Source organism: Dipodomys spectabilis, unplaced genomic scaffold, assembly GCF_019054845.1.
Source record: "Dipodomys spectabilis isolate Male_0828 unplaced genomic scaffold, ASM1905484v1 ptg000611l, whole genome shotgun sequence".
Taxonomy (NCBI): domain Eukaryota; kingdom Metazoa; phylum Chordata; class Mammalia; order Rodentia; family Heteromyidae; genus Dipodomys; species Dipodomys spectabilis.
In genome coordinates, this window is record NW_024871288.1 from 1,673,320 (window position 1) to 1,695,754 (window position 22,435).

General features: G+C 52.2%; 1 protein-coding gene across 5 annotated transcripts in view; it reads right to left on the reverse strand.

Annotated features, from left to right (window-relative positions):
- Nucleotides 1-22,354, reverse strand: part of Slc25a48 (solute carrier family 25 member 48) — a 33,937-nt gene extending 11,583 nt beyond the window's left edge. Inside the window, exons 1-6 of one of the 5 annotated variants that reach the window (XM_042671328.1) lie at nucleotides 22,212-22,339; nucleotides 15,907-15,950; nucleotides 15,662-15,671; nucleotides 13,648-13,719; nucleotides 11,560-11,818; nucleotides 942-1,199 (exon numbers count right to left, since the gene is read on the reverse strand). In XM_042671328.1, the coding sequence (XP_042527262.1) occupies nucleotides 942-1,199; nucleotides 11,560-11,797 (496 nt within the window). In that variant the 5' untranslated portion in view covers nucleotides 11,798-11,818; nucleotides 13,648-13,719; nucleotides 15,662-15,671; nucleotides 15,907-15,950; nucleotides 22,212-22,339. Of the gene's footprint in view, nucleotides 1-941; nucleotides 1,200-11,559; nucleotides 11,819-13,647; nucleotides 13,720-15,661; nucleotides 15,672-15,906; nucleotides 15,951-22,211 lie in introns of all 5 variants that reach the window. The other 4 variants (XM_042671326.1, XM_042671325.1, XM_042671327.1 and 1 more) reach the window with 4 other exon arrangements.
- Nucleotides 22,355-22,435: the final 81 nt, after the last annotated feature.

Below are 22,435 nucleotides of genomic sequence, written 5' to 3' on the forward strand. Positions count from 1 at the left end.
TGTCTTTCCAGCCAATCAGCATGCCCACCGCCACCTCTGCAGGGCAGGCTCCCAGAGAACCTGCAAGAACGCAGGTGGAAAGCTATTGTGGGGGCACTGAGAGGAGAGCTTTGATGTGTGTTTGCTGAGATTAAAGTATAGTTAGGTCCTGTGGTGACCAAGACCAGAGTGTGGTTCAAGCTGCAACTAAGAGAACAGCGTGGTTGGAGTGGAGGAGATAAAGGAACCGCAAATGAGGTCAGCAGCATAGCTGAGAGGCCAGAGAGGGACAGGCAAGCCACTCAGAAGATGTTGTCACTTTCCCCTCAGCCCCCAAATAAAGTGGGGGTGCGGTGCAGGATTCTGATGAAGGAGGCGAGCCCATGGCCACAAAATGAGTCAAGTGTGGATTTGAACTTGGGGCTTTGGGATGGCAGAGTCCTGGCTAGCCCGCCTGTCCAAGCTGTATGATCTTGGGTTGGTGGCTCAGCATCTCTGACATGGATTCCTACCTCACAGGCCTCCTGACAATCCTTCTTACACCCAAGCCATGACACAGGGTGTAGACAGAGGGTCCAACGGGGCCGGGAGCCCGTGGCTCATGCCTGTCACCCTAGCTACTCAGAAGGCTGAGATCTGAGGATCGCGGCTCATGATCTCCAATAAACCACTCAGGAAACCAGAAGTGGCGCTGTGGCCCAAGTGGTAGAGCGCTCGCCTTGAGCTGAAATGCTCAGGGACAGCGCCCGGGCCCAGAGTTCAAGGCCCATGGCCCACCAAAAAAAGGAATTCACAGAAGGACTGCCAATCACCCAGGAGGGAAGTACCAGGGGTCACCACCCACTTCCTGCTCTTCTTGGGTTTACCTGAGCAAGCACTGCTGGGTGTTGCTGGACCAGTCCTGCCTCTCCACCTCCCTACCCTGCCCACCTTGGCAGGCCCGGGAATAGGGGCTCCCTTACCTGCCACCCCGCCTGCCAGCCACACGGCGCAGGGGCTGGGGCCTGCGTGGGCCTCGGGTGTGATCCACTCACTTAGGAACACGTAGGGGATGAAGTAGAGGCAGTAGCCTGGGATGTCCCTCAGCAGCATGGCACTGGCTCCCCGGTACAGCCCCGCCAGGCCCTCGGTCCGCACGATGGTGGACAGACAGTGCACGGGCCCCTGGTACACTGGCGGTGCCCCAAACGCCAGCGTCCTGGGCTTCAAACCGAGGTTGGCTGCAAAGACAGGGAGAAGGGGAGGAGATGGCCCAGGAAGGTAAGTCACCGGCACCAGGGCCCGTCTCCCGCTCTTGGCGGTTCGCCGTCACATGGCCTATCTGTCGTCACCAAACCTTTCTTATCATCTCGGCAACTCCCACCAGGGTTCCCGACGAGAAACGCTGCCAGCCAGGCGCTGGTGGCCCACGCCTGACATCCTAGCTACTCAGGAGGCTGAGATCTGAGGATCGTGGTTCAAAACCAGCCCGGGCAGGTAAGTCCGTGAGACTCTTATCTCCAATAAACCACCAGAAAACTGGAAGTGGCGCTGTGGCTCAAGTAGTAGAGTGCTCATCTTGAGCTGAAGAGCTGAGGGACAGCGCCCAGGCCCAGAATTCAAGCCCCATGACCAACAAAAAGAAAGACAGAAAGGAAGGAAGGAAGGAAGCAAGCAAGCAAGCAAGCACTGCCAGCAGGCACCCAAACTGGAGACCCTCCAGCTAGGTGATAAGGATTAGTAGCTTTGGGATTCCAACCGCTTTCTGGTCAAGCATCAGTACTTGTTTCTAAACAGAATGCCTAGGATTCACTGTGACAATTACAGCAAGCTCTTTCTTGAAGCCAAAGCTAAAAAGCCTAATATACTGTGTGTGTGTGTGTGTATACACACTATGTGTGTGTGTATGCACACACATGCGCATGCATGCTGGTACTGGGGCCTGAACTCAAGGCCTGGGTCCTGTCCCTCAGCTTTTTTTTTTTGCTCAAGGCTAGGACTCTTAGCACTCTACCATTTGAGCCACAACTCCACTTCTGGCTTTTCTGGCGGTTCACTGGAAATAAGACTTGCCACGGACTTTCCTGCCTGGGCTGGCTTTGAACCACGATCCTCAGATCTCAGCCTCCTGACTAGCTGGGGTGACGGGCGTGAGCCACTAGTGCTGACCTGGTGTGGACTGAGGTCAAGGGAAGGTTTCTATCTGCCTGAGAGGAAAGCTTGAACAAACTCCTCCCCTCTTCCCAGGGTGTTGGGGAACAGGGCGAGATCCCAGACCTCCCACGGTGAGGACATCAGTCTGAGCCTCTGGCATTCCCTCCATCGGGGTGGGGCAGGGCCAGGGGCACAAGGCTCCTTAGGGCAAGATCCGTCATGGAAAGCCCCCTGAGATACCTTTCCTCCCCCAAACACATGGTGATGTGGCCCTCAGATGGGAAACATGTCCTTGTTGCTCTGTGTGAACTCCGGCTGGCTGTTTTTCCTCTCTAGCTCAAGCCGGCCTGAGCAAGAGTCAAGGTTTTCATGAATCAACTCTGGGTGGGTAGGAGGTGGCTGTCAGGAGTTACTGATTGAAAGGCAATGTACAGACAAACCACCTCTTGTTTAGAGGTGGAGATGTTTAAAGGGTGCTTGCCCAACGGCCAGATCAGCTTGCTGGGGAGAGGGGGTGGGAGGGGAAGGAAGCTGGGGCTCTTCCTTTTCTTTCCAGGGTAAGCAGTAAGGAAATTCCCATTCTCCTACATTCGGGACCTAAGCAATCGCCTCTTCATTGCTTGAGAATTCGCTAAGTGCCGATTAATGTAATTGGCGTGGCGGCCACCGTCGTGAAGATGCTGACACAGCTCTCCATGGATCCCAGGTCATACTGAAGCCCTAACTCAGCTTTCTGTGACAGTAAGGAAAGGCGTAAGGGAAAAGACCTGATGGAGGGAAAGGATTCACGTTCTCCGTTTGGGAGGCCCCTTTCCAAGCTGGGTTTGTCATGAGCAAGTATCTCGTGGTGAGGGAGCAAGGAGGGGCAAACCAGCTCACCTCATCATCCACGAAGCAAAAGGGAACGGGGAAGGGAGGGGCGGGGTCCTACTACCCCCCAAAGACCTCACTTCCTCCCATTAGGCTCCGCCTCCCATTAGGCTCCGCCTCCCAAAGCCTCCATTACCTTCAGACTTTGGAGATCAAGTCTTTGCTTAATGCATGGTGGGGGGGTGGGGGGGGGGGGCACATGTGCAAACCCCAGAAACTGTGATGCTCCTTCTAGCCCTCTCCCAGCTCCCAACTAGGGTAGTGGTGGCTTTCAGGGGCTACTGATTACAGGCTACTCTACTGGCAAGTCACAGGTCAACTGACCTGCGTTGTCAAAAGGTCCAAATCTTACCTTTTTCCCCCCTCTTCAATAAGGAAACTCTTCTGCACAAACATCAGGACTCTATCTACCCCTAAATACTTCTGAATCTATTTCCTGAGTAAGCATGCAGTCTGATAAGGACAGTAATCAGTTTTACACATCTACATTGGTAATACTCTTTTAATCTAATCTGCTATCTGTAAACTGTTCATCTGACCTCACTGTAAACTCTGTAGCATTTTCTCCCTCTGGGACAAAGTCTCCCAACGGAAACATCCAGCTCTTTATCGGGAACATTCCTACAGCCTTTCGGGGCTTTCTATGACACCAGCATTGTGTTGAGAGTGTATCCCCCTCTTTTCCTTTTCCTTTTTGGATTTCATTCATTGGCCAGCGAACGATCTACCAACTGAGCCCCGCCTCCAGCCCCGCCCCTTTCTTGTTAAGAGAAAAGTCCTCATTCAGAGTCAGTCTGAAGTTTCCTTGTCATACCCAGAGGCAAGGAGGCTCGACTGGATTTCTTTCCCTTCCTGTCTTATCTTTTTAGTAGAGACCAGTCACTCTCCTGAGCCTCTGGGCTTGGCCTCCTCTGGCTTTCTATCTTCATTTATATTAGTTTATTTCTAAAAGGAGGTATAAGGGACGCTCACTAAAAGGTTGAGCTCTTAAGTACGAGGCTGATTCGTGACAATTGCATTGACCCTACGTCACCACACCCTTCCAAAGAAAATCACTTCTTCCACTTGAGACAAAACAGAGTTCTCAGTAACACCACGGCATAGGTTGTAGTTGGAGAAAACTACATTTTGGTAACTCTCCGAGGCTGATTTGGGGGGTTACTGGCAAACAGCTCTTGGAAACTCATAGACATGCTTCTCTGGTGAAGTCTATTTAATTTCTCTAGGATGCTCTCTCCTTTTTTTTTTTTTTTCTATAGTGAAGATAAGCCAAGCTTTGCTCATTTCTTATCGTGAGCACTCTGCCATTAAAAGCAGAGCACATTGTTCAGCATTGTGGCCTGCCAAGTTCATGGGCTCCGCTCAGCAAGCATCTGACACCTGTGCTGTTGGACCCTTGGGCTAACGACACTCCAATGATCTCCCTAAATCATTCATCCCACCTACCGCACCCATCCGAGATGTTTAGTAGCACCCAGTACGGTCATCACTTAGCAGACCGCCAAACCCTTCGGGCATGTCCCCAGGGTCTCACCAATGGGAACCTGGTGCCTACTTCCTGAACTCTGGGTCTGGGCGCTGTCCCTCAGCTCTTCAGCTCAAGGCTAGCGCTCTACCTCTTGAGCCACAGCGCCACTTCCGGCTTTTTCTGCTTATGTGGAGCTGAGGAATCGAACCCAGGGCCTCATTCATGGGAGGCAAGCCCTCTACCACTGAGCCACCTTCCCAGCACCTTGTTCCACTTTCTAAAGAGTCTAGCAATTGCCCCAGGGCCCGGAAAGCCAAGACAGGCTCCTGCTTTAGTGGGAAAAGCCCTGCACAGGGGTCATTTGCATCCCTGTTCAGCAGCTATGGGCTGTACAACCCTGTGCAAAGGACTCGACCTTGCTGCCTTTGTCTCCTCCACGTTGTCAAAAGGGGTGGAGGGTTCACGTCCCCTCTTCAGGAGGAGCACTGGTGGCCTCCTTCAGCTTCTGTGTTAAAGGAGAATGGTGACAAGTGCACTCGATTCAAATGCGCGCTGCAGAAATCCACTTTCCTTAGAGGAAATAGCTGTCATTCCTATGTTTATGAACCTGTCCTGATATGACTCTGGGTTCTGAAAGTACTGGACGTGCCAACCTCAGGTGTCCTGGCCTGTAGCCAAGATCGCTGGTGCTCATCATCGAGGGCCAAGAATAACCAAGACTGGCAGCAAGTTCAAAATCGAGGACAATGCTTGCTGTGGTCAGTGGACTCCAACAACCAACAACGTATCGCCTTCCAAGGGTTGATTACGTTGCACGTACCTTCATCAGCCTCTGGTAGCTATGTGGGACTACAGTTTGAAAAAGGAGACCTAGTCCGGAACTGTCTAGACTCCAGGAGTTCTAGCGCTTTACCCAAGCCTCTCCACAAGCTTCATTCCCGCTCCTGGGCTGCTAGTGCCCCAATCCAGTGCCCTCCAAGGCCCAGACTGGATAGTCCTGGGCTGGCTCCAGGATTTTGTGTCCCTTGTCATGTTCCCAAGGCTTTCTGACTTTCCACGTAGTCTTTCCTTAGGAGCTGGATGGGACCGTGTGTGACTTCTCACGGTCTACTATCATACCTGCCCTGTACTAGGGAAGTCTTCCAAACTTCTGCTGCCGCTCCCCAAGCTCACACTACCGGAAAAAGAGGATTTTCTTCTAGAGAGTGACACATCTTATGTTTTGTTTGTTTGTTTTTGCCAGTCCGGACGCTTGAACTCAGGGCCTGGGCGCTGTCCCTGAGCTTGTTTTGTTCAAGGCCTGCACTCTTACCCCTTGAGCCACAGCACCACTTCTGGCTTTTTCTGTTTATTGGTACTGAGGAGTCAAACCCGGGGCTTCATGCGGCTAGGCAAGCACTCTACCAAAGGGCTTCATATTATAGAACAGGTTTGATGGCCTCCCTGCTTACCTCTCAGCACAGCCTGTCGTATTGTTTGGCATATCCAGCATAGGGCAACGTCTGTCCTCTTTCTCCACCTAGATTATCTTACACATGTCGGAGCGAGGCCTTCTGATATCAGCTCTCCCAATACTCTTCCTCTTGCTCTCAAAAATTCCGGTCTTAAGCCAGGCATCAGTGGTGGCTCACGCCTGTCATCGTAGCTACTCAGGTGGCTGAGATCTGAGGGTCACGGTTCAAAGCCAGCCAGGGCAGGAAAGTCCATGGGACTCTTATCTCTAATGAACCACCAGAAAACTGGAAGTCGCGCTGTGGCTCAAGGGGTAGAGCGCGTGCCTTGAGCTGAAGAGCTGAGGGACAGCGCCCAGGCCCCGAGGTCAAGACCCAGGACCAACAACAACAAAATTCTGTCTTTTCTCGTTCTTTTCCTCCCAACTTGGAAAATAACTTCCTTCTTCTTTTCCTTCTCCTCCATGTCTCTTTTAGAATCAGTTCTACCTTCCTCGGTACCTGTAATAGCACGGCCCCGGGGCTCTGCCTCTGGGGTTTGAGAGGCTGGAAGAGTATGAGCAAGTCACACAACCAAGCCTCACGCGTGTAAAACCCAGCCACTGACAGCGCCTGTTCGCGAGCGGCAGCGCTGACAGCCTCCTGCATTAGCCTGGCGCGTGCGCCGTGGCCTCGGCCGGCCTGTTACGGCGGCTCACCCCACTTGACGCTCAGCTCCTCCCCAGATCCCTTTCCTGGTTCTTCTCACCCTCGGCCTCCCTCGTCCCTACGCCTGCCTGGCATGGGCCCCTAATGCCGTGGCTTTGATCGTCACCCCCGGGCCCGGCGCGCCCTCCGCCCATCCCCCTGGCTTGACCCTGTCCGTCTAGCAGGCACCTTGCGTCACAGCATCTGGGCCAACTGGGCCATGCCCTCGCTGGAGCCAATCAGGCTCCAAAACAGCGGTGGTGACAGCACGGTCACCTCGTCGCACACCGAGTTCCCTCAGGAAGACATTCTGCCCCTGCCGGGATCCCGGGGCCATTTCTGACACGCTCCTCATACATGGCTATTGGTTCTGTGTCACAGGTGGTGTTTGTCTACCGCTCCTCTGTTCCCCGGCCTGGGGCCCTGGGCTGGGGTAACCTCCATATCAACCTCCCGTGGCCGGGTCCGCCTTCCTACCACACACCTCTGCCTGAGTCTTTTTGGTCCGTCATGGGGTTTGAACTCTGGGCCTAGGCGCCGTCCCTGAGCTCTTCAGCTCAAGGTGAGCGCTCTACCATGTGAGCCACAGCGCCACGTCCAGTTTTCTGGTGGTTCATTGGAGAGCAGAGTCTCACAGACTTTCCTGCCCAGGGCTGGCTTTGAACCACGATCCTCCGATCTCAGCCTCCGGAGTAGCTAGGATGATGGGCGAGAGGGCACCTGTCTTTCTGCCTGAGTCTTCCTGGTGTTCGAACCTCTTCTCTGTCTGGTGGAGAGAATCCTGATGCACACGTGCGCTCTACAACTCCACATCCACTCACACCATGCGCTGTAAAATAAATCAGCTGCATCCCCCACCGCATGCCTGCCTTTCCCTGGCTCTCCCTAGTTTGAAACACCCTCTCTCCCCATGACTCTACCTCTAAAACTCCACCCCGCACTCAAAGACTTCATCAACAGCCCCTTCATGCACACAGCCAGAGTTGGGGCCTTTCAACCCCTTCTTACTTTCCTGTGTATCTGTATCCCCTCTACATACACAGTGTGGGCTGGCAGGCAGAGAGCTGTGCACCCAGGACCTCTGCTTACCACTCCACCAGACTTCAGAGGGGTCTCGGGAAGCATTTATGTGAAGGAAGAGAATTCCAGGAGTGAGTTCTCACAGAACTGCGCAGCTGAGCCTGGTCAAAGGACCGAGATGAGCAGCCTACAGTAAATGGTTAAGTCCCCCTATCCTCCCCCAAGCTGGGTGGGGGCTTTAAACGAAAACACAGACCTAAGAGCTGGCCATCGGCCTCTGGGATAGGACTCTCTGGCTGGGTAGCAGGGGGTAGCTGGCCACCAGGACCCAGCTCCAACTTCCGGTGTAGGCAGAGGCTCTGTTAGGCTCGTGGTCATGCAAAGGATAGTAATGATGTTGAACGGGAAGGTGCACTGTGAAGGCACCGCCCACTGAACCTGGGCCCACCCTGCTAGCTTTCCTCAGTAAATCCCCTCCCCTCACACTCCCCTCCCTCCTGGCCATCCAGAATACCTCCCGTGCGTGGGGAGAGCTTGGACCGCCCCCGATCACTTCTGTTAGTGTGTAAAAAGTCCTCAGCACCAAGTGGAAATTCCCCCGAAAACTTGAGCAACGGCTAGGGTAAGGCTGTCAGCCTTTCTGAAGAACAATCTCACAATATGCACCAAGAATGTGAAAAATGGCTCTACCCTTTGACCCCCTGGAGAATCTAATCACCCACACGTTCAGGGAGCAAACGAAATGAAGGCAGCTCTTCATGAACAAAGTCGCTGGTCACATTCTGTTTTGGGGAGAGAACAAACTGTAAACAGCCCAAGTGTGTGTGTGTGTGTGTGTGTGTGTGTGTGTGTGTGTGTGTGTGTGTGTTGGTCCTGTGTGTGTGTGTGTTGGTCCTGTGTGTGTGTGTGTTTGTTGGTCCTGGGGCTTGAACTCAAGGCCTGGGTGCTAACCTTGAGCTTCTTTTGATCAAGGCTAGTGCTCTACCACTTGAACCACAGCTCTACCTCCAGCTTTTTTTTTTTTTTGGAAGTTTAGTGGATATAAGAGTCTCATGGACTTTGCTGCCCAAACTAGTTTTGTACCATGATCCTCAGAACTCAGCCTCCTGAGTAGCTATGATTACAGATGTAAGCCACTAGTGCCCAGCTCTCGTGGTTTTTTTGTTGTTGTTGTTTGTTTTTTAGCATGCTAGACTCATGCTGAGATCTTCATGTGTGAAATGTCATCCCATTCCTTCTCCATTGGAATGTAATTACTATTGTTATATCTGCCTTTCAGACAAACTGATGCTTGGTGATCTTCAGCCACCCACCCACAGTTTCTTAGCTTATGTGCAGGTAGAATTAGAGGCAGTCCACCTAAAGCCAGAAACTAAATTCTTACCCTACTGATTCAGTGAGTGAGTGTGTGTGTGTGTGTGTGTGTGTGTGTGTGTGTAAGAGGGAGAGACAGACACAGACACAGAGAAAGAAAATTACACATCTATTTTAGAATGGGCTGGGAAAGTGACTCAGTGGTAGAGTGCTTGCCTAGCATGCAAGAAGCCTTGGGTTCGATTCCTCAGTACCACATAAGGAGAAAAGCCAGAAGAGGCACCATGGCTCAAGTGGTAGAGCGCTAGCCTTGAGCACGAAGAGGCTTACTGAGTTCAAGGCCCAGGACTGGCAAAGAAGAAGAAGGAGAAGGAGGAGGAGGAGGAGGAGGAGGAAGAGGAAGAAGGAAGAGGAGGAGGAGGAGGAGGAGGAAGAGGAGGAGGAGGACCCACCTATTTTAAATAAGTTTATATGTTGCTTTAATTACGTGGAAAGTAATTGAGTACAAAAGAATATAACACTGTCTTTGGAGCCCGGCACAATCTCTTAGCGTCTCTGCAGGGTTGGACAGGGAGCCCGTTAATGTGTCACCAGCAGAGGTGGCCCCTTCCAGACTGAACATGTTCCCCAGTCTGTAAATTTTCAACCCTGGCTCACCATCAACGTTCACTTGGGAGTTTCTGGGTCGCTGTTTGCCACTCATCGAACTAGATGACCCAGGCCTTCACCTCAGAGTGAGTGGCCTCTGGTCCACCTTTCACGTGCCCCAGAGCAGGGAAGCCAGAAGCCACTGGGCAGCCAGCTTCAGTGTGGGGAGTAGCCTCTCCCACCGCACGTCCATCCCCCGAAAGTGGACTGGCAACTCGGGGGTAACACCACAAGGCAAGCGTGATCCCACGGCTGCCTGGAGATGCTCTTGTCAGCAAAGTCACCTGGAGAGAGGCCTGATCCAGAGTGCAGAGCCTACCCCTGCAGCCCTCCTCAGCCCTGGTCCCATCTGTGCCGTTGTCAGAAGTTGGGGTCACACAGGGTTTGGTTTCACTTGAATTATCTAACCATTTCCAACTGAACGTCTCAGAATTTTCAGAACAGTCAAATTCTCTCTCTTTCTCTCTCTCTCTCTGTGTCTCCTTCAAAGGAATCCAGGTGCTGTGACTCACGCCTGTCATCCTAGCTACTCAGGAGGCTGAGATCTGAGGATCGTGGTTCAAAGCTGGCCCGGGAAGGAAAGTCCGTGAGACTCTGATCTCCAATAAACCACCAGAAAACCGGAAGTGGCACTGTGGATCAAGTGGTAGAGCGCTCGCCTGGAGCTGAAATGCTGAGGGACAGTGCCCAGGCCCACGACTGACAAAAAAAAAAAAAAAAAAGAGGAAAGGAAAAAGGAAAGGAAAGGGACTATCTGAGGTTCTATGCATCCAGGGATGTGGTACACAGGTCATGCCAACACCTTGGAAGAAAGGAAGTCCACTGGGCAGGGGGGGCGGGTCATGCCACCCCCTTGGAAGGAAGGAAGTCCACTGGGCAGGGGGGGCGGGTCATGCCACCCTCTTGGAAGGAAGGAAGTCCACTGGGCAGGGGGGGCGGATCATGCCACCCCCTTGGAAGGAAGGAAGTCCACTGGGCCGCAGTCCTCACTATTTCCAACTGCCTCTCAGATACCTAAGCTGGCTTTTCCAATAGCAGAGGAAGGTGGAGGGTGAGATGCATTCGTGTTCAATGTAGAGTCTGAACAAAACTAGGAGGGGACACACCTCCTGGACACCTCTGCTTCCTGGTCCCAATGAGTCTTTGCCTTTTCTACTTCTGGTCTAGAAAGTTGAAGAAAACGACGCCTGCCCTCCTTTCCTGGAGGGATTCCTGGAAGGAAATACGCCGGGTGGCAGAGCTACAGCGTCTACTCAACCCTGGAGCAGAAGCAGAGGCTTGGTTGGTGAGCGCCGTCGGACCTCCTCCTGGAGGAGAGCGGCTGTGGAGCCGCTCTGTGCCTCAGTCTCCCCAGGGTGAGGGAGCCGACCCGTCACCCTTAGCAGTGGCTCATGTTCAGGATTCATACGCATCAGACACGTGAGCTGTGCTCTGCTCTGCATGACACATGCCTGCCCCTTCCCTCTTCTTCAGCCCAAGCGTCTCATGCTACTGTCATTGTAAAATGTGGTTACCCCCCTCCTTTTTTTTGGTCAGTCATGGGGCTTGAACTCTGGGCCTGGGCGCTGTCCCTGCGCTCTTCAACTCAAGGCGAGCGCTCTTCCACTCGAGCCACAGCTCAAGATAAGAGTCTCACGGACTTTCCTGCTGAGGCTGGCTTTGAACCTCCATCCTCAGATCTCAGCCTCCTGAGGAGCTAGGATGACAGGCGTGAGCCACCGGCACCTGGCACACAGACCCTTTTTGAGCAAGGGCCTCCTGTATTCAGAGAAACCAGCCAGAGCCCTTCACGGGGGCCTGGCACGTGCCAATGTAACAGATGGTAGTTATGGCTACAGAGAAAAGAGCGATACTGTCCGCAATGCCGTGATCACACACACACCTGCTCACTCAATGACAGGATATTAACCATCACAGCCCAGATGCGGTGACTCCGAGAAGTGCCTCAGGCTGCCCCGGGCACCAGGCTTCCCTCCCCCGAACTCTTACCTTCCCGACACGGCTGTGTCTGCATCTGTAGCCGGATCTTGATGAGGTCCACGGGCCCGCCCAGCCCGACAGCGACCAAGCCGGCCGCCATGCTGGCCAGGAGCAGGTCAGACAGGTGGCGTCCAGGACCGGCCTCAGGCTCCCCGCAGTGGTGCTGGCTGAGGAACCTCTGCAGGTTGCTGAAGACCCCAAACACCACCGAGTTGTAGACAGCGATGCTGGCCAGGGGGAAGGACATGCCCTTGAAGAAGCCGGACACCTGTGGCAAAACCCAGAGAGAGAGAGAGAGAGAGACTCCGAGCCAGGAACAGATTTCCCAGGATGCCCTGGGCCTGTCTCTCTAGGGCCTGCAGGAGAGGGGGAGGGGTGGAAACATCCACTATGGGGCTGATGAGAACCGAGACATGGTGGGGACGGCCACTCCCGGGTGGGCGGTTTGCTAGGGACAGACAAACGGACAGATGATGATAGTTCACTCCATGCAGCCTGTCGTGAGGAGCTCGTCTTCAGATGGGGCTCCTGAGCATGGGATCCCTGGCCAGGGAGCCTGGAAGGGCACAGGAAGGAGCTGGCACCACATACAGGATGTCAGAGGCTGGGTGCAGTGCTGTTCCCTGGAGTTGGGGTCTTTCCTGGAACCCGTTCTCAATGGTTACCAACAGATGCTCTGAGGAACACTAGAACATTCCATAGGCTCTTGGAGGAGTTGGGACTGCACACACACACACACACACACACACACACACACACACACTTGCCAAAGATGGTACCAACTGATAATGGACAAAACCGTGCACAAGATAGAAATGCCGGCCATGTGTGCTGCACCTGGCTGCCACAGACAGGCCACTCGGACGAGTGTGTACACGCACACACACACACAAATGCACACAAGCACTTGCTCCAGGCTCTTCTCCATAACGAAGGTCGGTCAATAACTTGGGACACGGCCTAGCCAGGAGCTCTGTGGAGTCTGAGAAATCCCATCCAAAGTCAGCACTGAGGCTGTGGGATTGGTTCGCTGGCGGGCAGACAGTGTGGGGAATGTGTGCCAAGAGGAAGAATCAATGGCCACCTTTCAAAAGATCTAGGAGTGGCACAGGATTACCCCGGAACACTAAGTACTGGGTTTGCAGCGATCGCTCTGACTTTCAAGACACCAATCAAGAGGGCGAAGACACCACCAGGAAGCCGGGATGTACTTGGACATGATCAAGGAACTTAGAGGAGGGCACTTGGGAGAATCAAGCCCAGCAGACACAATGGTCATAATGGGCTAGATTTCCGGGACTCAAGGAAAACCTACAAGGCTGTGCTACAAACAAGGCTTGCAGTTGGCTGTTTCTTTCTTTTTTTTTTTTGTTGGTCATGGGGCTTGAACTCTGGGCCTGGGCACTGTCCCTCAGCTCTTCAGCTCAAGGCCAGCGCTCTACCACTTGAGCCACAACGCCACTTCTGGTTTTCTGGTGGCTCATTGGAGATCAGAGTCTCATGGACTTTCCTGCCCCAGCTGGCTTTGAACTGCGATCCTCAGATCTCAGCCTCCTGAGTAGCTTGGATGACAGGCGTGAACCACTGGCACCCGGCACTTGACTGCTTCTTGAAGTTGGGTCAGACCATCCTGAGTTTGAAATTTTATTTCCAATTCCCCTAAAGCATGACTTGGGAAGTCTCTGGCTAATCCTCTCTCCAGAAGGGAGAATTCTTTGGTTTCTCCTGTGAAGAGCCCTCATTCCTACTTGACAGACACACAGGTTACGTTGGGGTTTTTTTTTTTTGTAGGAATTTTCCACACTGTGGTTCCAAAACTCTTCAAGCTTTCTCCAGGGAGCACACACACACACACACACACACACACACACACACACACACACACACACACACACCACTTTCCCCCTTGACAATAACGTTGGGAGGGGCACCAGGGACAGGGGACAGGTAAGTTAAGGTAATATAACGTAGGGTGAATGCTAGGTCAAAGAGGTTGATGAGCAAGAATGAGCATGTGCCCGTCTGACATACGGACAGGGAGCAAGGCTGGTCCCCTGTGTCGAGGAGGCTCAGGCTGCCCAACCAAGGGTCACTTACGCTCTCCCTCTGGTATACCGTGCGGATGCAACCGAGTGTGCTCCCGTAGCCGGTGCCGGCCTGCAGGCGGGCCTGCGGAGAGAGGGAAGCATGGGGGGAGCGAGTGCTCAGAGATCAGTCACATCCCAAAGCCCCAAAAGAAGCCTCGTGCACAATAGGTAAGTGCTCGATCACTTGGGCCACATCCCCAAGCCTTTCGTTAGCATTTTGGTTTTCAGCCTGGGGCTCATCAGATCTGCAGGAGCTGGCCTTCAACTTCTGGCCACGTAGCTGGGATTACGATAACTTGGACCTCGCTTCACTGGAGTGGGACTATCTCGCTCCTGGCTCTGTCTTCAATGTGACCAACTCCTGTGACCAACTTTAACCAGAGAGGAGTCATTTTATAGGCAAGAAAATGGAGGTCTGGCCTGGCGCCAGTGGCTCACGCCTGTCAACCTAGCTACTCAGGAGGCCGAGATCTGAGGATCGAGCCAGCCCCGGCAAGGAAAGTCCGTGAGGCTCCGATCTCCCACGAACCACCAGAAAACCGGAAGTGGTGCTGTGGCTCAAGTGGTAGAGCGCTCGCCTGGAGCTGAAGAGCTGAGGGACAGCGCCCAGGCCCAGAGTTCAAGCCCCACAACCGTCAGAAAAAGAAAAAGAAAAGAAAATGGAGGCTTCGGGAGGTGAAGAGCTATGCCCTGCATTGCAAGAAGGTAGACTGTAATGTGGATATGCCAGGCCTTTCTCCGTGGGCGGAGACTCAAGAGAAAATGTCAGCCAGAAGGAAGGAGGATGTTCCAGAGTAAACAGGCACCTGCCCTTCCTTCTCGGATGAGGTGGCAGCTGAGCCCAGGATGTAGGACCGGGTTTCAGGTGATTGGAAAAGCTACACTCTGTGCGGGGAACAGCACGGGAAGACATAGGGAGGCAGGAGACCTGGAAGGGGCCACTCTGGGGAAAGGCCACGCAGCCAGTGCGAGGCTGCATCTGGCTCTGCATTACAGCTGTGCTTTCCACCAGCTGAACAGCCTCCTCTCTACTTACACAGTTACCTCAAACAGGGAAGACAAAAGGCGGATCTGTTCATCAAGAAGCCAGTATGGCCGGGCGCCGGTGGCTCACGCCTGTCATCCTAGCTACTCAGGAGGCTGAGATCTGAAGATCGTGGTTCAAAGCCAGCCCGGGCAGGAAAGTCCGTGAGACTCTGATCTCCCATGAACCATCAGAAAACTGGAAATGGGGCTGTGGCTCAAGGGGTAGAGCGCTCGCCTGGAGCTGAAGAGCTGAGGGGCAGCACCCAGGCCCAGAGTTCAAGACCCACGACCGACCAAAGATAAAAAGCAGAAGCAGCAGCCAGCAGGCCTATGTGGAGCAATGCGGAGGACGGCAAGGGGTGTAGAGCATCCGCCCGAGGCGGGCCTCAGGGGTCCAGTGCGAGGTGAGGGCGGGCGATGGGTGGCCACGCTCCCAGGGAACAGCTGAGCCCTGTGGGTCACTCGGGACCCACGGGTGGTAGGATGGGATGGGGTCCAAGTGCGTCCCTTTGCAGACGCTCGTCCCTCAGTGTTTAACCCACGTGACCTGTGGCGAGCCTCCTCACCCTCTCTGCCTCTGTGCTCACCCCAATGCCGGGAGGACCCTGCTATCCACACAGTCCCCACACCCCACGCCTCCTCGTGCTACGAGGCCCCCCACTCCCACCGTGGACCCGAGTTCTAACCTGTCCCTCAAGCTCCTCTGAGGACCCACGGACCCGTCTTGCCCAAATTCTGCTGGGCAGCTGCCGTCTAGACCCAGATGCACCCCAAAGCCGAGCACATGGAGTTTCCCAAGCACTAACTAACCCCCACGCACACACTCCCGGCGCCCCTCCCTCCCCGCCTCCACCCTGCTACCCCCCCCCACACACACACAGCCTACAGCCTCTCTAATCCTCACATCTGGGGTTCAGGTGCCGCCTCACACGCGAAGCTTTTCCCGATGGCTCGGCTCCTTGGGAAATCTGGGGGGACCCCGCCCTGCCCCTACCAACCTGAGAGAACCTGCAGGCAGAAGAGACAGTCACAGAAACAAAATCACTGCCAACAAACAAGAAGAGAGCCATTCCAGACCAGGATTCCGGGTACCCCCCCCCCACACCCATTCTGGGCTGGGAGGCAGAGAGCCTGCCCCCGGCTGGGGATTGGCTGGGGGATCAGAAACAGCAGGCTCAAGTCCCAAGGGTGGTCCCATCCCAGAGCGCTTCCCCAGCCCCCGGGGGAAGCGTGGTGATGCTACCTTGACTGTATCCAGGGGATGGCCGACAAGGACACTGGCTGCACCTGCAGATCAGAGGACACCTGGTCACTTCCCATCCGGGCTCTTTGGGGTGGTGGTGGTTCTAAATTCCTACCATCTGGATCCTGGCATAGGACATAGGTTTGGGGCACACGTATTTGCTCTTTCAGTCCAGCACTCACTAGCTAGGGGGCGCTTCCAATGTACGAGGCACTGGTTCAACTATCAAGCAAAGTGAAGAAAATGGAGTCAGACCCGGGCTCCATCTGGAGAAGCCGCAGCAGTGCTGAGACAATTGTATATCCATACGAGAGGGAATGAGGTTAGTCCTCCCACCTTACACCATATCCCAAGTGGATTCAAAACACAAAACCAAACCAGATCAAGGGCCTCAACAGAAAAGACAGAACTACAAAACCATCAGACGCATCAGGGTTCATGACCTGAGATTTGTGATGAGCTGTTAAATAGGACACCAAAAGCACAATTAGTACCAATAAATAAAACAAAATACAGATGAAATGGACTTTGTACAAATCAAAAGCTTTCTGTATGTCATAGGACAATCTCAAGAAAGTAAAGGGGCTGGGAAGGTGGCTCAGTGGTACAGTGCTTGCCTTGCATGCATGAGGGTTTGATTCCTCAGCACCACATAAGCAGAAAAAGCTGGAAGTGGTGCTGTGGCTCAAGTGGTAGAGCGCTAACCTTGAGCTGAAGAGCTGAGGGACAGCGCCCAGGCCCAGAGTTCAAGCCCCACGACCAACAAAAAAGAGAGAAAAAGAAAGAATGAAAGAACGAAAGAAAGAAAGTAGAGAGAACCTGTAGAATGGGAAAAACATTTACAAGTCATATATCTGAAAAAAGTCTGGTATCTAGAATACATTAAGAGCTCTGTGGGGCAAATATGAATTTTTATAAGGATATGGGATTTGAATAGACATTTCTCTAAAGAATACAAATACAGAAATACATGAATAAATGCTCAAAATCACTTGTCATTAGGGAAATGCTTATCAAAATTATAGTGAGATTCACATTCATACCTGCTAAGATGGGAATATTCTATTTAAAAAAAAAGAAAATAGCAGCTATTGGCAAAGATGTAGAGAAACTGGAACTCTGTATGTAACAGTCACTGTAGAAAACAATTTAACCATTCCTCAAAAAAAAGCTACACATGGAATGACTGCCAGCAATTCCGCTCCTAGCTATACCCCCAAGAATTAAAAACAGCTATGCCAACGAGTACCTACACACACATGCACAAACTGTGGGAACAGGCCAGGCACCAATGGCTCAGGCCTGTCATCCTAGCTACTCAGGAGTCTGAGATCTGAGGATCGTGGCCCAAAGCCAGCCTGGGCAGGAAAGTCCCTGTGAGATTCTTATCTCCAATGAACCACCTGAAAACCGGAAGTGGCGCTCTGGCTCAAAGTGGTAGAGCACTAGCCTTGAACTGAAGAGCTGAGAGACAGCGCCCAGGCCCAGAGTTCAAACCCCATATCTGACAAAGACAATAACAAAAAAAAAATGGTTGGAACCACCCAAGTACCCATCAGTTGATGTATAAGAATAAACCAAGGCACAGCCACTGAGCGATGAACAGGAAAGAACTGAACAGGAAAGAATTACTGCGCCGTGCTAGCACACAGAGGAACCTCAAAAACACATTAGTGTGAAGACAAAGAGGCCAGACATAGAAGGCAACATTCTGTATAATTCTACTTATATGAGTGATCCAGACTTGGGTAGTCTGTAAAGACAGAAAGTAGGTTAGTAGGTAGCCGGGCTGGGATGAAGGAGAACAGCTCGTGTTGGTGTAATGAGTACAGGATCTTCTTTGGTCTGGCTAAAAAATAAACAAACTGAAGTCCAATAAAATTGTAAAGCATTTGCTCAGCAAAACAATGATGCAAGTAGCTCCAACGTAGACGTGGCTGAAGAGCTCCACCAAAGCTACCGAAGCGGGAGGCTTCTAAAAGAGAGATGTGGAAGTAAAGCTGGAAGAAATTTACAGTCAATGCCGGGCGTGTTGGCATGTGTCTGTGACTCCGGCTATTTGGAAGCCACAGATAGGAGACTCTTAGTCTGAGGCCAGCCACTTGGCGAAAATGTGAGACCTTATCAGAAAAAAAAACCTGAAGCCAAAAGGAGGTAAACAAGTTGTTGGAGGGCAACAACAAAGATGAGGGCCTGAGTTCAAATCTCAATACTGCACAATGGGGAAAAGAAAAGAGGGAGAGAGGGCAAGAGGGAGAAAGAAGAGTATCCTAGATGATTTTTGTCTTGGGCAAACATAGTGTGCTTACACCAGCCTGGGTGGTGTCACCTGCTGCACACTTGGCTGTATGTGGACCACCACTGGCCACACAGACCACGCTGACTACAGAATCATTAGGGAACTCATGGCCGCATTTGATTGGTTGTGTGGTTGCCTTCTTATTCTATCCTATTGGATAGGATGTCTTACTGGTTACTCCTGAGTAGCTGAGCTCAAATTCTACTTATTTGTTTACTTATTTTTGTCGGTCATGGGGCTTGAACTCTGGGCCTGGGCACTGTCTCTCAGCTCTTCAGCTCAAGGCGAGCGCTCTACCACTTGAGCCACAGCACCACTTCTGGCTTTTTCTGCTCATGTGGTGCTGAGGAATCGAACCCAGGGCCTCATGCATGCAAGGCAAGCACTCTACCACTGAGCCACCATCCCAGCCCCTTCTATTTATCTTTGATCTATGCATTTACAAGAAATAGTCCAGGCAAAGTCAAAGTCATTTATGAGCCATCAGCAGCTTCCTCTGCCCTAGGATTCTTTAGCTCTGGCTGCCATTTTAATGTCATAGTTATTAGGAAAATGCTTTGGAGCTACAGCGAGGGGGCCGTTTGGGCATGGTGAAGGTACCAGATGCTTCTGGATTGTGTTACCTTAAAATGGTTGATTTTATATCGTGTGGATTTCAACTTAAAAGGGTGGGAATGGCCTTCCTGAATGGCTCCTGCCTGTAATACTAGCCACTCCCCAGTTACTCAGGAGACTGAGATCTGAGGATCAAAGTTCAAAGCCAACTTGGGCAGACAAAGCCAAGAGGCTCTTACCTCCAATTAACCAGCAAAAAGTCAGAAGTGGAGGTGTGACTCAAATAGTCGAGTGCCAAGCTTTGAGAAAGGAAAATAGCAAAGGGAGAGCAGGAGGCCGTAAGTTCAAACCCCAGTTTGAATGAATGAATGAATGAAAATTAAGAGAGCGAGAGGAGGTGAAGGGAATCTCCAGGAGGTTTTAATTTGCCTGCAGGTTACTTCTCTAAACTGCCCTTTTCAGAGGTGCAGGTGAGAATAATAGGTCCTGCTCTATGGTCACGACGTGATGTACGTGAAGTCCTAGCAGAGAGCCTGAACTTCTAGAAGGTGCTCAGAAGTGGCTGTTATCCCTTCTGAAGGTTTTTGGTTGTTTTTTTCTTGCTTTGTTTTGTTTCAGATTCCCTGAGAAAAGCTATAGATGCACTGGACCTTTTCACAGAAAAGAATACAAATGTATGCAAATTTGCCCAAAGTAGATGCGTGATTTGTTTTGGGAGACAGGGGAGGGGCGAGGCTCAGCTGTCTGTGGGTCTGGGAGGTCTTTCTGGGGATGAAAATGTTCTACTGCTAATTTATAAGCAACGCTTCAGCCACTTGATAAAAGATATGGAAAAAAACCCCATAGAACTATATACATTCAATGGGAGAATTCTCATGGTATGTGAAATAAATCTCAATGAAGTAGCTTTAAAAATATACAGAGCAGCTGGGTGCTGGTGGCTCACGCCTGTCATCTTAGCTACTCAGGAGGCTGAGATCTGAGGATCGCGGTTCAAAGCCAGCCCGGGCAGGAGAGACCGTGAGACTCCTATCTCCAATAAACCACCAGAAAACCGGAAGTGGCGCTGTAGCTCAAGTGGTAGAGCACTCACCTTAAGCTGAAGAGCTGAGGGACAGCACCCAGGCCCAGAGTTCAAGCCCCACGACCAACCGTGTGTGTGTGTGTGTGTGTGTGTGTGTGTGTGTGTGTGTGTGTGTGTGTGTGTGTGTGTGTGTGTGTGTGTGTGTGTGTGTGTGTGTGTGTGTGTGTGTGGCACCTGACACCTACTAAGTGTCCATACATTCTCCATCACTTTCATGAAGGTAAAACAAAGGTACACCAGCATTCACAAAGAACAGTCTCAGAACCAGACAGTGTCTATCAGCTCTGTGTTGATGATGGAGAGGGTTTGGCCCAATCAGAGCCACCTTGAGCCTTGTGGACCCAATCACTGCCCCCCCCCCAGGCCAGTTCATAAACCAGCCCCCTGAAGCCCGTCAAATCTGGTCTGATACAGAAAGCGGTGGCTTGAAGCTCTTCCCTCTTCATCTGCCTTTCCAAATGATCCGAGGCTTGTCTACAGAGGGTGTGGGTGTGTCCAGCCTCCACTGGTGGGACAAGAGGGCAGGGCTGGGCCCAGCCCAAGGGTGCAGGGTGCCAAGAGAACCACCGCCCACCACCCTGGAAGCAGGCACCGAGGGGAGAGCGGGCAGGAGAGACGCGAACTCCTGCCAGGAGAGGACTTCACCTCCGATCTGTTTCTTGCTCTTATTTCTTTTGTTTTAATCTCAGTGTCTTTTTCGCTGGGGAGGGATGTATTTGAGAATAACCTTATAGAAACTTCTTTCCGCATGTGCAAGTTTCTTTAAGATCTCTAAGGCTCATGGAGTCTTTTTTTAAACTTAATTGAGTTTATTATGTAAAGGATGAATAGCATGAACTTCTGCTTTTTGCTATACATAATTAAAAGGTCCTTCGGTTGAATCTGAGGGTTGCTCCGTGCTATGTTCAAGAAAGCTAAAACTTGATGGGAAAAGATAATACAAAATACCATTCAGGATCAAGAAAATTATATATATGTATATATATATATATATATATATAAGTATATATATAAGAATTCTACGTCTCCATCAGAAAGAATGTCACTGCCCCATTTGTTAGGAAATGGAAAGACATGGAAAAATTTATATTATGTAAAGTAAGCCAGACCTTGCCCTGCAAAGAACTTATTTGCAATAATTAGTATATGTCTAGGATAATCCTACCAGACAAGCAGAAAAGGTCAAAAGCTACGTACATATGACCATATAAGGTGATGCTAAGTGAAATGAACCCCAAGACAGGGACACAAGGCTTTTTCTTTGTCGTTGTTGTTTTTAATGTACTATGTGATTTTTTTTTGTTGTTGTTCTTGTTTCTTTGTATGTTCTTCCCCCATGGTATAACCCCTGTTGTCATTGTATTAGATTCCGGTGCCCTGCATCTTGTTCTAATCTGGGGAGGGGAAGAGAAATAACAAAATGCGGTAGTAAGGATACAGGTTGACCCACTGCAACAAAGAGATGTACAAGACACTATGTTGAAAATGAACTTTACAACTTGGGGCCGGGAGGGAGGAGTTGGGGAGTTGGGGAGGAAAGGGAGGGGAAGGAAAAAACAAAGGAGGAGGTAACAATGCTCATAGGAAATGCACTCAGTGCCTTACTCCTGTAACTGCAACCCCTCCGTACAGTATCTTTACAACTAAAAAAAAAATGTTAAATCCCATTCATTTAAGAAACAGCTTGTTCAAAGATTGTTTAAAGAAGAAACATCATTCGTGTCAGAAGCTAGAAAACCGAGTGACAGAGGATCAAGCGAACCAACCTCCCCGTTCATCCCCAAGGCGGATGCCTGTGCAGCGCGGCCCGGTGCGTCAGGAAGGAACACGCAGTAGAGATAGGAAATGATGAGCACACGCGTGTGCGTGTGAATGAGAGACAAGAAAAGGGTGTGTGTGTGGGGGGGGGGGAGAGAATACCCTTTTGAAGACAGCTCCAGGGCTGGGAAGGCGGCTCTGGGGGAGAGCGCTCACCTAACACGCCCAAGGCCCTGGGTTCGATTCCTCAGCACCACAGACACCGAAAAAGCCTTAAGTGGCGCTGGGTGTGGCTCAAGTGGTGGAGGGCCAGCCTTGAGCTGAAGAGCTCAGGGACAGCGCCCAGGCCCAGAGTTCCAGCCCCAGGACTGGCAGTAACAACATCATCATCATTATCATCATCAATAATAATAATAATAATAATAAAGCACCCACAGCCCCAGCACAGCTAGGGGGGGAGGCGATCCCGGGAAGGAACCCAATAGCCAGGACCCGGGCCAGGCTGTGGGGGGGGAGGGGTCTCCCGGGCACCTGTGGCTCCAGTCCCCTCCCTCCCCCGTCCCCCCCCCCCCCCCCCCCCCCCCGCCGGGGTCCCCATGCCCTGCTCACCTCCGACCCAGCCCGCTGCGAAGTCCTCCAGCTGGAAGCGGCCCATGGCCCGGGGTCCCCTGCCCGGTCTGTCCTGCGTCCCTCTGTCCCGCGTCTGTCTGTCGGTCGGTCCTGCTGGCCTCCAGCCCCGGCCCGCGCTGTTGGCTGACATCACGGCCCAGCCGACCTTAAAGGCGCCGCGGCCGGGCCGGGCCCGGAGGGGCGGGGCGCCCTGGGCTCCACCC